The sequence below is a fragment of the Gobius niger genome (genome assembly GCF_951799975.1).
Source record: "Gobius niger genome assembly, chromosome: 23".
Taxonomy (NCBI): Eukaryota; Metazoa; Chordata; class Actinopteri; order Gobiiformes; family Gobiidae; genus Gobius; species Gobius niger.
The window spans coordinates 14322083-14337078 of record NC_136874.1 but is presented as its reverse complement, the minus strand read 5'-3'; the positions used below and the strand labels follow the sequence as shown (position 1 = coordinate 14337078).

Here is a 14996-nt window from a genome sequence, read left to right as displayed (position 1 = left end):
CGTCACGCCGCGCAGCGCTAAACATCAAGTGCTAACAAGGTGCCAAAAATGCCATCCCGGAGGTTACACGCTGTCACTCGGCGCGGATTAGCGAGCGCGCAGGAAATAGGCCCCGGCGAAAAAAAAATATAATAGTTACATTGTCCAAATAACATGTCCGCCTCCGCCAGCTCGCAGCGGTTAGGGAGAACCTGGATGTGTTCATTACAGCGTGCGGTGGCAGGTGCAGACGCCGGGTTTACACGCCGCCCAATCAGTCGCCTCGCCACCAAATTTGGATTTCCGACGCGCACAGTTTTGGAACAGACTGTACGTGATTTATACAAAATCCTTTGACTATTTTTTGAGGATAAGTTTACAAATTCCCAATGAATGGAAGGAAGTCTGTCAAACTACTGCGGGGTTGTAGATATATTTATGCACCAGCGGCTTCGTATTGTGCTGTGGTGGAACATTTCTAAACATTTCTCACAGCAGGTAAGAAGTGCTGAGGCAGTGGTCACCGCCAGGGCGCCCACGGGCACAAAGAAGTCGGCCAGTTAACCTCTTACCACCCGCCGTAACCTAATGCATTCTGTCCTCGTTTGGCTGTGTAACACCTAGTTTCCAAGCTAAGACCCACAAAACTGATCTTTTTCCTTGCATTGTTGCTGTCTTGTGTCATATTTTGTATGTTTATTTTTCTTTTTTCTTTTTCTTCTCAGTTTTTTGTCGTTTTTTTGTTGAATTTTTGTCACTTTTTGGTTGAGTTTTTTGTCACTTTTTGTTGAATTTTTGCCATTTTTTTGTAGAATTTTTGTCACATTTTTGTCACATTTTTGTTGAATTTTTGTCACTTTTTGGTTGAGTTTTTTGTCACTTTTTGTTGAATTTTTGCAATTTTTTTGTTGAATTTTTGTGACTTTTTGTTGAGTTTTTGTGACTTTTTGTTGAATTTTTGTCACTTTTTGTTGAATTTTTGTTGAATTTTTGTTGAATTTTTGTTGAATTTTTGTTGAATTTTTGTTGAATTTTTGGTTGAGTTTTTTGTCACATTTTTTTAATTTTTGTTGAATTTTTGTTGAATTTTTGTTGAATTTTTGTCACTTTTTGGTTGAGTTTTTTGTCACTTTTTGTTGAATTTTTGTTGAATTTTTGTTGAATTTTTGTCACTTTTTGTTGAATTTTTGTCACTCTTTGTTTGAGTTTTTGTCACATTTTTGTCACATCTTTGTCACATTTTTGCTACGTTTACATCCTTGTTTTCTTCTCATTTTTTGTGGCTATTTTGGTGCTTTTTTCCCCAAGAAGCTTTTTGATTAGCTTAAAGCCAAACTGGAGAAAATGGGATCCGTTCAGGTGGGAGTTAAGAGGTTAATAACAGTTTATTACACTATGGGGTCAATGAGTATTTGATCCACCACTCATTCTGCAAGTTCATCCCACTTAGAAAGATCTGCCATTTTAATCAGAGGTGCAGGACAGGACGACTGGCCTGTATTGACGAGAGGCCAAGTGTGGTGAGATTTGGGGTAAAAACCTCCTCCTGTACCAAATATTCACTTCTATTTTCCCCTATACTTATTTCCTGCAAGAAGTATATTCTGCAAAAGTCATACAATGTGATTTCCTGGAGTTTTTTCTTCAGATGCATTATTTTTCCAATCAATGTATTTATTTTGATTGTGTTGGCTCAGACCTTTGGAATTTAAACACGTGGGTAAATATTAAAGTACATACATGTAAAACCTGCTGATCCTGTTCAGACCAGTTTTGAACAGTCCGAGGTACATGGGGGTGCCTGGCATCGCTTTGCATCCAAAAAGAAGACTAAACCGAATACTATTTGCAAGTCATTTTGCAAAGTGAGGCCATTTAAATGATTATTTGCTGTAAAACGTAAGAGCTTTCACAGGGTCACCTCCTAATTAACCGTCACTAACCTCAAGGTAGATGCTACTGTGAAAAATGAAAGGCCCGAGGGGTAATCGAGTCAAAAAGCATTCAGGACCGCAAACACGTTTTGAAATGCAGTCCATGTATTAGTTTAGCAGTTCGGATTTCAGTTTAGTTTATAAAGTGAATGAGTGGGTGAAATGAAGTCTGCTTTTCCCCCTTAGTGTTTATCCGCTCCTAAAGTAAATGTACTTCTTCTTCCGACTGCATGAACGCTCCTTTTAAATTACACACAGTTCATGCTACCACATCTTACACAGGTCGGGGTCAATTGTTCCGAGTCCTACCACTGTCTCAACTTTTCGCAATTACCTCCATATCCCCCCGCTCTATTATTATTCCCGAGCTTTGTCTCCAGCCTGTGATGCCCCCTAATGACTGCGGCTGTCCACACTTCCCCTTCCCTCTCCTCCCCTCTCCTCTGTAACGGCGTTCGGCTCTCCCTCTCCCACTCCTCCGCTAATACCACATATCAAAAGGCTCGCCGATAATTGCCCCGGCTCCTCTGTTCTCTCCCCTCAGCCATACCCCTGGGACTGATCGTGGTGCCCGGCGACAGCGACTTGGAGACGTGCCGAGAACACATCCAGCGCCTGCAGGAGGTAAGGGGACGGGCGTGAGCGTACATGACAGGTGGAAGAGGGGGCTGAGGAGAGGAGGCCAAAGCTAGGCGACAGTGATGCTAAAGGGAGGGGCGGACAGTTTTAAAACAGCGGAGGGGAGATGGTGTAACCTTGTCGCGCTCCCTCCCTTCAGGACGTCTGCGGCTCCGGTCTGGCACGACAGGTGGGTGGATGGAAGGGTAAACGGTGGTGGAAAGTGTTGAGAGACACGTGGGAAACTAGACACTCGAGAAGGAACGTGTTGGGTATTAAAAGGTATCAGTTGTAGTTTGAAAGTATGCAAAACAATGAGTGCAGGAACTTGCATTGTTTTAAATTCCAGTGCTGTGTAGATTGTGTTCATTTATATCAGGGGTCCTCAAACTGCGGCCCGCCAAGATGAGATGATTTAACCCGGCCCCTGACTTGTAGAGCACAAAGTATGTAGAAAAAAAAAAGAAGTCTCTAGCCCATTCCTGTGCGGAGTTATACTAAATAACTAGTATCTCATTCCAGCCACTAGGGGGCAGCTTAAATAAATAATAAAAGAATTCCACACATGTCCAGCAGGGCCACTGACATAAGAGATCAGGATATAAACAACACATCACAGCCACGTGGTAAATGAAGCTTAACCACAGAGTGTGGAGTGAATGAATAGTGACTACAGGACTTTGAGAAACTTGTGACACAGGCTTGTAAAGTGCAATACAAGCGTAAGCAGTTATTACTTTCACATTACACAATGATGTTTTATCTATCTATCTCTATCTCTATCTATCTATCTATCTATCTATCTATCTATCTATCTATCTATCTATCTATCTATCTATCTATCTATCTATCTATCTATCTATCTATCTATCTATACATATATACATATATACATATATACATATATACCTATATATACCTACATACATATATACATACATACATATATACATACATATATACATACATATATACATACATACATATATACATCTATATATACATACATACATATATACATACATACATACATATATACATACATACATATATACATACATACATATATACATACATACATATATACATACATACATATATACATACATATATACATACATACATACATACATACATATATACATACATACATATATACATATATACATACATATATACATACACTATATATGGTGTGGATATAGTAGTGGAGACAACTATCTCAGGCGAGTAATCTCTACTTCACAATGAGGCTGCTGCATTTTGGTCTGGGTCATGCAGTCCTATGTTATAGCCAACCCGGCCCGGGCCCCATCACAGTCAGGAACAATAATGTGGCCCCCAGAGAAAAAAGTTTGAGGACCCCTGATTTATATCATCTTTTGTTAATGATGACAAATGACTGCAGAGTGCAGTACTGGATTAGGTATCAGTGTCGATCCAGAAAATAAATACTGCATTAGGTATTGATTCCTGCTACGATTCTAAACCTTTAACCTTTGGCTTAACAACAGAACGTTACACGACTTAATTATGGCAATTCCAATGACTCTTCCCCTCTAGACCTGAGCAGCTGAATCAGTTTCACATTTCACTGATGGATTGTAGAGCTGCTAACACTAGCCTTAACTATTTAATGTCTCAAGAGGATGTTTACTGGCAACTGCTGAAGCTCTACTGCAGGCTATATTTTCACATTAGTTTGTGAAAAGGCTGTTCTTGGCATAACACATTTGCAGTGCTTGAATTTAACGATCTTATGTTTTATTTAAAGTAGGAACATTTAATTACCTGTCAGTAGAATCGCCAAATATACAGTAATTAGACTTGCTAATAAAAGCTAACTGCGGCATAGGGGAAGTCAATAAAGAACGTCCAAGGCGCTCCTGGCAGTGTCGAAAATGGAAAATCTGTTTTCTTTTTCTTGACCGCTCTTGCCACAGTTTATATTTATATATATATTATTTATTTACACAGGTTTTATTTGCAAGTGTAATTTTTTGGGTGGTTCAACTAAATACGCTCAGTCTTTGAAGAGCACCTCATGTTGGATAAACAAATACTACTCAACAATCCTACGTCTTCTATATTTTGCGTACTTTAACCTCTGAACTCCCACCTGAACGGATCCCATGTTCTCCAGTTTGGCTTTACCCTAATCAAAAAGCTTCTTGGGGAAAAAAGCACAAAAATAGCCACAAAAAATGAGAAGAAAAGAAGGACGTCAACGCAAGAACAATGTGACAAAAATGCAACAAAAATGTGACAAAAATTCAACAAAAATGTGACAAAAAATCAACAAAAATGTGACAAAAATTCAACAAAAATGTGGAAAAAAATCAACAAAAATGTGACAAAAACTCAACAAAAAAGACAAAAATTCAACAAAAATGTGACAAAAATTCAACAAAAATTCAACAAAAATTCAACAAAAATTCAACAAAAATGTGACAAAAATTCAACAAAAATTCAACAAAAATTCAACAAAAATGTGACAAAAATTCAACAAAAATTCAACAAAAATTCAACAAAAATTCAACAAAAATTCAACAAAAATTCAACAAAAATTCAACAAAAACTCAACAAAAAAATGACAAAAACTCAACAAAAAAATGACAAAAACTCAACAAAAAAATGACAACAACTCAATGTGACAAAAATGAAAAAAAAAAAAAAAACATACAAAAGGTGACACAACACACCAACAACGCGAGGAAAAAGATCAGTTTTGTGGGTCTTAGCTTTCAAATGAGGTGTTACGCAGCCAAAAGAGGACATAATGCATTTGGTTTATGCGGGTGACCTTTCTGTCATGTAATTGCCTGTTTATTTTGCATAAACTAAATGCACATTCCGACCCTTCCCCGTCCATATATCCAGTCTAAAGAACCCCCTGCCTGTGACCTCCTGAGGCTGATCCCACACAGACTGCACTAGTTTAGTCACTAAGTCATTACCATAGCAGAACACATCCAGATCCTCGCTCCATTAGAATACATGAGCAGCAGACAGGTGTCTCCGTCTCGGTGGATCTTGTAACTGGGTCTAGCCATGCATGACTTCCCCCCCATCCTCCGTCATTTGAATACACAGCTGAAACGAGACCGGGATAAATCAGGACAATGCCACCGCTCCGCCGCCCGGGGAGGAGCAAAGATGTGCTTACAATTATCCCGGGCCAAATTGTGCTGTCATGAGGGCTGAGCTAAAAATGGTGTTCACTTTATTTCAACCTCGCCGTCCATTTGGAAAGAGCACCTTCCCTGTGGTGTAGCCCGGTGTTTGGAGAAGGGGAGTCGCCTTAAGAATCGTCCTGACACACTTAAACCATTGGAGACGCTGTGGTGTGAGGTCACCGGACTGAACACCTGCAGGGTTCTTCTCTCCGCCCCAATATATCCACCACTAAAGCCACATGGTATCAATCTGAAGTTTAAACCGAGAGAAGAAGACGACTTTGAACAAGGGTCTGATCTAAAACACGTGTGAAGGGTTTGCTAAGAATTGTCCTTAAAGTGACAGTCTGTAAGATAAACAAAAAGGATGACGATAGAGTGAAATTTGAAAGTAGACAATCAAATTCCTCCAGAAAGCCCTTTCAGTTTGCGAAGGGAGGAGAACAGGAACTGAAATTTCAAAAGTAAACGATCAAGCTCCACCCCCTCCTCCTGATTGGACCTGACAGGCTGGTTCACAGGAAGAGCTCGTCTCATTGGTTAAAGCGGGAGGATTAGTTGCTGAGATCTGGGATGGAGGGACTTTACAAAGAAATGTTTTTAAATATTACTACTTACTTTACATTAAAATGCAAGACCGGGTGATCAAGTTTGCACATTTTATAAAACTTGTAAAACGTTTAGACTTCCAGACGATCACTTTAAAGGGATATTTCAGGATTTTTGACAAAGGGCCTCATTTCCTAGTTGTTGTTGATTTCTGGACATATTGTTTTTTGTAATTCATGCAGTTCTTATATTTGAAGAGTTTCGTGGCGCTAGGCTAGTGCAAGGCTAGCGCATTTCTATGGTATCAGCTAGCCTGCATTAAAAACAGTGTGACCCGCTCCACAGAGCACCTGAGGCAAATCACTTCTAACACCAGACTAACCATATAAACGTCTGTGTCCATAGAATCATTTTTGGAATACAACTGACCTGCATCACATGAATTATTGCATTTTGAGGGACTATTTTCTAGCAGATCACTCCGCCGCCACGTAGCTTATGATGCTGCTCAAACATAAGTTATTTTAAATTTAAAATGGTTAAAATTACTCTATCGATACAGACATTTATAAATGATTTGCCTCAGGTGCAGTGTTACTGTAGAAATGCGCTAGCCTTGCATTAGCCTAGCGCCACATAGCTCTTCAAACATAAGAACTGCATGAATTACAAAAAAAATATCAGCAACACCCTGGATAACTAGGAAATGAAAATATATCAGGCGAGACGCTGCAGGTGAAAATATATTTTTTCAGTTTACTCCCTTCTTCTTCTTGAACGCCGACTGTAACGAGTGAATTTCTCCTTTGTGAGATCAATAAAGGTTTATCTTATTTTATCTTACCATAATTTAAGAAAAAATAGACCAAACTCAGCCATCACGACGCTTATTGCTCATTTTTGTCATTTATTCTGCAAAAAAACGTGCAAACCTTCAGGTATTGCTTGTATTTCTTGTCATGAAAAGTGTTCACAGTAGTAGTAGCCATAAGTTATGTCAACTTGAGTTTATGCTCTCGTGTCCTTGGGCAAGACACCTCGCCCACGCTGCCTCCTTCAGCCGCAGCGTGTGGTCACGTGACGGGCAGAGCTTCAGGCGCTCGAAACACCGCCGCGAAATAAAAGAAACTTGGAGTAATCTGTAAGTCATGACAGGAAGACGCTGTCGTGAGCCATCCGACGTTTTCCCCCCCGTGTTTTTTCTCTAATGTTTGATAAAGCGCATGCAAATAGTGGTTACGTAAAAGGCGGGCTCGGAGCACCGGCGTCCGCCCACGCGTCGAGCACAGCGGACGCTCACAGCTACACACAAGTACAAAATGTGAGCACCTCGGCCTTACACAACTCTGCCCCGAGGATTAAAATACCTCCACTGTAAGACACGGAGTATTAATATCAGCGCACGGCAAAGGGCAGCTCAGTTTGTGGATCAGCTTCTTCTGATTTAGGGGATCTGGACTTGATTTGAGAACTCATTTCAAGAAACCTCTTCATTCATCGATGTTTTATGCTTAATTTAAGTGTAAAAAACCCCAGGACAGAGTTACTTTTCAGTGTTTGGGCCCTGAGTTATTACCTCATCCCCCGTGAATGTGGTGAGTATCTTCAATGATGTTCGGGTCAGCAGACTGTGAAGGCCAAGCTGAAGTTAAAAAAAAAGCAAATGACGTCTACGAGAGCGCGAGGCGTTTGCCGTTACCTTCGCCGGCTCCCGACCCCGAACGTCGTTGAAGATTTGGGCACGTTTGAAAAGTCGTCACTTTAAACTTTTAACTCCCAACCTGAACCGAGCACATTCTCTCCAGTTTGGCTTTGCCCCCGATCCAAAAGCTTCTGGGGAAAAAAAAGGTGGGAAAATAGAGACAGAGCTGAGACGAAAGCAATGATGATGTGGTGAAAAAGTGAGAAAGCTTAGACAAAAAAGTGATGACAAAAATGTGACCAAAAATGTGACAAAAATGAAAAAAGATTAAAAAAAATACAAAAAAATGACAAAAATGTGACCAAAAATGTGACAAAAAATGAAAAAAGACAAAAAAAATGAACAAAATGTGACAAAAAAAAGACAAAAAATGTCACAAAAAATGAAAAAAATTAAATAAAATGAAAAATGAAAAAAAAAAAGACAAAAATGTGACAAAAAAATGACAAAAAAATGACAAAAATGTGACAAAAAATGTGACAAAAATGAAAAAAAGATTAAAAAAAATACAAAAAAATTAAAAAAATGTGACAAAAAATGTGACAAAAAAAAGACCAAAGAATGACAAAAATATGACAAAAAAATGACAAAAATGTGACAAAAAATGTGACCACAAAATGACAAAAAAGAAAAGAAAATGACCAAAAAATAAATAAATTAAAGACAAAAAGACAAAAAAGACTAAAAATGACAAAAAAATAACATAAGAAATGACAAAAAATGTGACAAAAAAAGTTACAAAAATGAGTTGAATACCCCCCCCAAAAAAAGATGGAAAAAAGAATCCGATGACGTGAGGAAAAAGATCCATTTAGATGAGTTTTGTAGATCTTAGCTTTCAATTGACTTTCACTGGCCTACTGGATTTGGGTAAAGCTGAACTGGAGAAAATGCTCTCGGTTCAGACGGGAGTTAAGGGGTTATTAACTACTTTGTCATTTTTCTAGACATACACAGACGTTTCGCTGTCCTCCGTCTGAAACATTTATCTCGAGCACGGGCCGCCATGTTTGCTTTGATGGGCACAACCATTTGAGAAAAACACTCCATCTACAGTTTAATAACTCTTATTTTGCACAATGTTCCCAAAGAGTCTGGTTTCCCACGTGTCTGGTTCTTGTTGCATGAAGCATGAGCTAAGAACACTCTGAACGTGCTTTTATGTTGCTCACCTTCATCATCACACTGTATATAGGTAAACAATTCTGGGACTTTCTAACATCCGCAGAGCTTCCCCTTCACCTCGTGTTTAAGGACCACTTCACTGACAACATCACCTGTGTTGTATTGTATGTATTGAGTCTGGAGAGGGTGGGTTGATTAGATGTGGTGTTGCATGTCAGCGGTGTCAAACTCATTTTCCGAGGCGGACCGCGGAGTTTACAGGAATGGCACACGCAGAGGGCGATGTTTGTGTCTGGAAATGGAAATGAAGGTGCGTGACGTGACAAAGACTCCACTCGCTGCCGTATTTCAGTCGGTTGTTGATGTTTTCCCAAAGTCCAAATGTCAAAGAAAAAAGGGAAATTGACTGACAACTATCGTACTTCGAACGTAAGATGAGGCGGCGAAGGATGTCGAACTCACTGGTAAAGGCTGAGGAAATGTTTAAATCCACCTCAAAACACATGAGGTCAAAGGAAGAGTCCCAAAAGAAGCATGTTGTGAAGCTGTGTTTTTTTATGTTGCCGTAAAGACGAAAGTGAAACTGTGCTGATTCATTCAATTGTTTCGGTCACTCTTTTGTAAATATAGTGAATCCATGAAACAACACAACAGAGAGATGTTAAAGCAGTACTAAGTAACTTTTTTACCTTAATAAATCCATTCCGTAGTCCCTGTGGGGGTAATACAAGTGTTTATGGGATGATTGGAGGGTCTTTCATCTCTGGCCAGAAAACCATGTTTGCAACTTGACTGCCCCCGGTGCGGAGAAAGCAATACACACTAATGTAATCACGAAGAAGAAGCTAGGCTAACGGGCAAAGCTAACTGCGGGCTAACGTCACTTTAAACAGTATTTACAGCCAAGTTTGAGTGAAAAAAAATATCCATTGTATAATTGGATGCACAGTAACCCTCTCTCCCTTCGCCTTTTCTGTCAGTGTAGTATTTACTCTCCAAGACAATTAATAAGTTAAAAAATCGTAACTTGCTACGACACCTGCAGTTGCGCTTATGGCCTCTAGGGGGAAGAGTTACTTAGTACTGCTTTAATATAGGATATCTTTTGAAAAGATTGACACCAATTAGATTCCTTTAGATGAGGCAAATTATTTTGAATGTGAATTTGTCACACTTAAAGGGACTATACAGAGTTTAAAAATGTTAAAATTCAGTATTTTCCTCCCCCTACATGTTCCAACAATGTCCTAATGTGTAGAATGAGCTCAGACCTGTTCACCACAACTGCCTCTAAAATCCTTAACTCAAAAAGTTTTAATTCAGATCTAAAGTGCCGTCATGCATGAGCTTAATATAGAAGCTGCAGTTACGCGTAAGACCTGAGGTGGCAGTAGTGAGTATAAAATGACCAACTTGTACAGCACTTTGTATTTTTATCAGTGAAAAGTGCTTTGTAAATAAACTTTACTTACTTACTTACTAAATACTTGGCCACCCCAGCTGTGATTACTTTAGATGATTCGATCATAGTTTCTGTCCCAGCTTTGATTAGCTGTCGTTAGCATTAGCATGCTGTTGCTAGCCGTGGCACTGTGCGCGGATATCAAAAATACAATTGTGGAGGTAAAACTAGCTCAGCGATTGGATTCTCCAGGTTCTGTGCTTCGAAAGGACATGCAGCAGGTCCATGTTGACTGAGGGTTAGTGAAACTGACTAGTAGGACTCACTTTAAAGCCTGGACTTTACTCTTTCCAGTGCACAAAAAACGGGAAGTCTCGGTGCTGGAGATATCGGCGCTAGATCGGCCGATAACCGATATAGTAAAATCCCAGTATTGGCTGGCCATATATCAGTCGACTTCTTGTGTTAATGATGATTAGTGATCATTTATTGAGGCTAAATAAGGTGTAGTTATTACAAAGTGTTACCAAAGTGTACACATGTTTTTGTTTTGTAAAGGTTTTAAGAAATTCTCCAGATTTCTTTCCTTAATTGATTTAGAATCGTGACATCCTGAAAGAAAGAATGCCGAGCCTTAACTTAAAGGGGTTAGATGCAAGTTGGCCATTTTATACTCACTACAGCCACCTCAGGCCATATGTGTAACTGCACCTTCTATATCAAGCTCGTGCATGACGGCGATTCGGGCCGAAGTGACACCTTTTTGAGTGACAGTGCAGGATTTTAGGGGCATTCTACACATTAGGACATGGCTGGAACATGTAGGGGGAAGAAAATTCTGAATTTTAACATTTTTAAACTCCCTATAGTCCCTTTAATGTAAAATAAATCGTCCTCTAGCAAAATCGGGCTGTTAGTGTTTGAAACTTTCCGTGCGCAGTGTCCAAAAAAGTAAGTAGGTTTTGAGGTTATTCTGAGCATGTCTCAAGTCTTAGGTCCGAGCTTGAACCAACAGCCCGCTCCTGGACACGGCAGCAGCACACGTATGTGCCCTTTCACACGGGACCGTCCCGTCCGAAAACCTACAGATGCGTCTCCAGCTGAAACAGACTCATTAAAAGACAAGGTGCCCTGAAACGCAGTTCAGACAGAGACGATGAAGTCTTCCACCACCGGAGCCATCATTAACAGTTTTTTTTGTGAACTAGGAGTGTTGTGGGTCTTGGTCGGGGGGGGTGGGGGCGGCTGGCTGTCAGGGGGCCGGTTCCAGTGGCCCACAAATCGCCTTGAACCGCTGGCGGGAACTGCACAAGTTAATTGGGTCTCGGGGTCAGAAACTCTGCCGAAAACTCCGACGCAGACTCACCCCGCATCACCATATTCATCAGGAGAGAGAGTCTTGTCACATTCTCCTCCATGTTTTTTTTTGGGGGGGGTGTGAGATGTTTTCTTAATGTTGCGCTGGATAAACTCTGGGAAACGTTATAAAACATACACACCGAGACGTTTTTGTTTCTCTGTTGACAAAAACGCCCCAGCCGTCCGGGCCCATTACCGCCGCCGCCGCCTTTGTGCAAACTCTCCTCCAGAAAGTCACAGATAAATACTCTTTATTAGCGGCGAGAGTTGAGGCGAGATCAAAATGGCGTGTGGAGTTTTGAACGCCGGCCGTGGTCATTGGCTGAGGCAGCTATGTGTTCTCTCCCGGACCCCCTTGATGCCAGATCTGAGGGCGAGGGTGGGGTGGGGGGGTAGCGCTGACAGAGCCGAGCGCTCGGGGGGCCCGGGCCGGTTTACCCGCGGCGCTCCCGGAACGCTCTGATCTCCTCGCGCTCGCCTCGGCGGCGCTCTGACATAATTAGACATCGGAATAATAACGAAACAAAAAAAAAAAAAAAAGAAAAGAAGAAGCGGCGCAGCCAAAATGTCGTGGAGGGAAAAAGAAGTTCGGGGTAACTAGTCCGGACACGGAAGCTGCAACAGAGCGGGGAGATGTGACGAGGGGGGGGGGGGGGGGGGGGGGAGATGTGACGAGGGGGGGAAGGGGAGATTTCCTCTAATTAGGGAGCACTTATTGTTTGTCAAGGCGCCGAGTGCGGAGGGAAAATGGGCAGATTTTTGCAGATTTAGTGGATTCTGTGAAGTCAGTGTTGTGGTTTTGATGAGAGGGGACACAAACGGGGGGGGGGAGGGGGGGCGTGGAGGGGAGGGGAGGCGGGGGGTACAGTCGCAGCTCCACTGTACCATGAGTTTAATTATGGGTTTGTTATTAGCAGTCATTTCCCCGCGTTACAGAGGCAGTATTGGATGTTAAGGCTGTTGAAAATTGCATTAGATTAGATGCAGTTTTTTTACTTCTGAGCAGTTCTTCTCCTCCAGAATGCGTCCCATCGGTCGGTTAATAACAAGAATTGTCCAACTTCTTTCTTCACAGGCCGCATTTACGCTCGTCGTCTCGCTTTGTCAATCTGGAACTCCCGGCTAAATGTTGACGAGCAGGAGACCGACAGATGGAAGAGCCAAACAAACATGTCTGCAAGGTCGTTCAGAACAGAAGCAAACGCGAGCGCATTATCAGCCGTCGGTCGCTCCGCAGGTTTAGAGAGTCGGCGTTCGGGTTTTAGAATCGAAATGCAGCCCGTTGTCGGCACAAACAGAGGCGTCAACATTTGGAAAAAAAGTGAAACAATAAAGCATTTCAGAGCAGAAGAAGGTTGAACTACAGGAGGGAGTCTAGGGCTTATTTAATACCAGTACTTTAATGGTACTAGTGCCTGTACTACACTTTTTCTGTACCAATACCACAATATTGTTTATATATAGAACTAGAAAACAGAACAATATAGTGCATTAATTCCATATACAAAACATTTCTATTTTTAGTTAGTTATTGGTGCTGGAATAACCAAGTAACTTTATTTAATACTGTCTCAGGACCCACCATTTATGGCCAAAAATACAATTTAAAATTCAGTTTGGACGATTACAATTTTAATAGATTTGACTGGAAATACACTTAAGAAGGTTTCCTGTTCTTTCATATGAAGAAACTGCTCAGAGTCCTGCTCATTATAATTTATAATAAATCCACAATCAGGCCCATTAAAAATAATTATTTCTGTTTTAAATATTCCTTGTCTGCTTTCAAAAGTAAAACTTCTTCATTTGCCATGGAGTTTTCAAAAGCATTTTAGTTTTTCTCATCCTCATGCCTCGAGTTCTGCTCTGATTGACAACCGTCTCCTTGGAGACCCAAGGGGAAAGGGGCGGAGTTAATGGTGCTGTGACCCCACCATGTTTGTCTCCGCTCTGAGTGGGAGACGCCATTTTACGATCACGCCATTTTCCACATCGGCTGTTTTTAAAAGCATAAATTCCGCCCAGCCCTGGGTCTTCGCTTTCCAAGCGCTTGCAGTTTCACTTTCGTTTTTACCGCGACATAACAAACGCATGCTCCTTTTGGGACTCTTCCTTTATTATGGTAAATGGTCTCAACTTCGCTTTTCCACCTACATTAGGCACTCAAATCGCTTTACAGCAAGGATCCACTCACCCATTCACACTCTCATTCATACACCAATGTACACAGACACTGGGGGCAATGTGGGTGAAGTGTCTTGCCCAAGGACACAACGACAGTGTGCACTTTCAGGAGGTGGGATTATTATCATGAACATGGGTCCTATTTGCTCTGCAAGGGTATTACTGAACCTGCCGCTGACATCATGTGTTTCGGGCAGGTTTTTCAGCCTGTACTGTAACATTTACAGCGGTTTACTTTGGGTCCTAAAATTCTTACGATGAACCTACCGTGAGCTTTTGGAACCACGGTCATTCTAAAACCGGTTTATCCTGACATCCCTGATTCAAATTTAGTATCTAAAAATACTATTTTATTTTTGGTGATTCCAGGAACATCTTAATCTAAGACTCCTGGTATTTTTGAACAATACTGAGTCTTCCACAGTGCCTTCGTGAATGGTGTGCACGAGTGAATGTTGGTAATAAAGGGTGTTATTTTCCCTAAATAATTGCAGCCATTGGGATTTGTTTATAGCTACCATTAATATTGTTTATGCGATGAATCCTGCAGTCCTCTCATATGGACTATGCTGCATGGCAAATACATTGTGTGGTCGCGCAGAGTCAGCTCGCCATTAGTGACCTCTGAAATTGCTTTTATGTTCCATACATTGCTCAATTCCACATCCAATACGCAGCACAACGCCGTTATCTGGTCCAGTGTTGTTGCATGTTCATTGTGCCTGTGTCTCCTTGTGCACTGCGTGTACTTTCCATAATGAACGGTGCTCCTCTGAGTTTAATCTTTGTTTGTTTGTTCCAGGAAGAAGCTAAGATCCTCTCCTCGCAGCGCCTGTCTCCTAAGTGGTGTTTCCTTGACTGTAAGTTCACTCCGTTCAATAGCCTTTCACGACAAGGCCCCAAACACACGCCGACGGAGCACGCACTGTAGCAAAGAGAATGTAATATCGAATGTGACTGTAGTCAGA

General features: G+C 41.2%; 2 protein-coding genes across 2 annotated transcripts in view; one reads left to right on the top strand and one right to left on the bottom strand.

Moving 5' to 3' along the window:
* The window catches only part of LOC306981815 (SLAIN motif-containing protein 1-like), a gene marked incomplete at its 5' end in the record, with an annotated part of 310788 nt that overhangs the window by 16603 nt on the left and 279189 nt on the right, over positions 1 to 14996 (bottom strand). The gene's annotated exons all lie outside the window — the stretch shown is intronic.
* LOC306982007 (diacylglycerol kinase zeta-like) overlaps positions 1 to 14996 on the top strand; it is a gene marked incomplete at its 3' end in the record, with an annotated part of 100052 nt that overhangs the window by 54263 nt on the left and 30793 nt on the right. The window contains exons 24-26 of the mRNA XM_079581750.1: positions 2458 to 2537; positions 2692 to 2721; positions 14831 to 14888. Coding sequence (XP_079437876.1) covers positions 2458 to 2537; positions 2692 to 2721; positions 14831 to 14888 — 168 coding nt within the window. The remainder of the gene's footprint in view (positions 1 to 2457; positions 2538 to 2691; positions 2722 to 14830; positions 14889 to 14996) is intronic.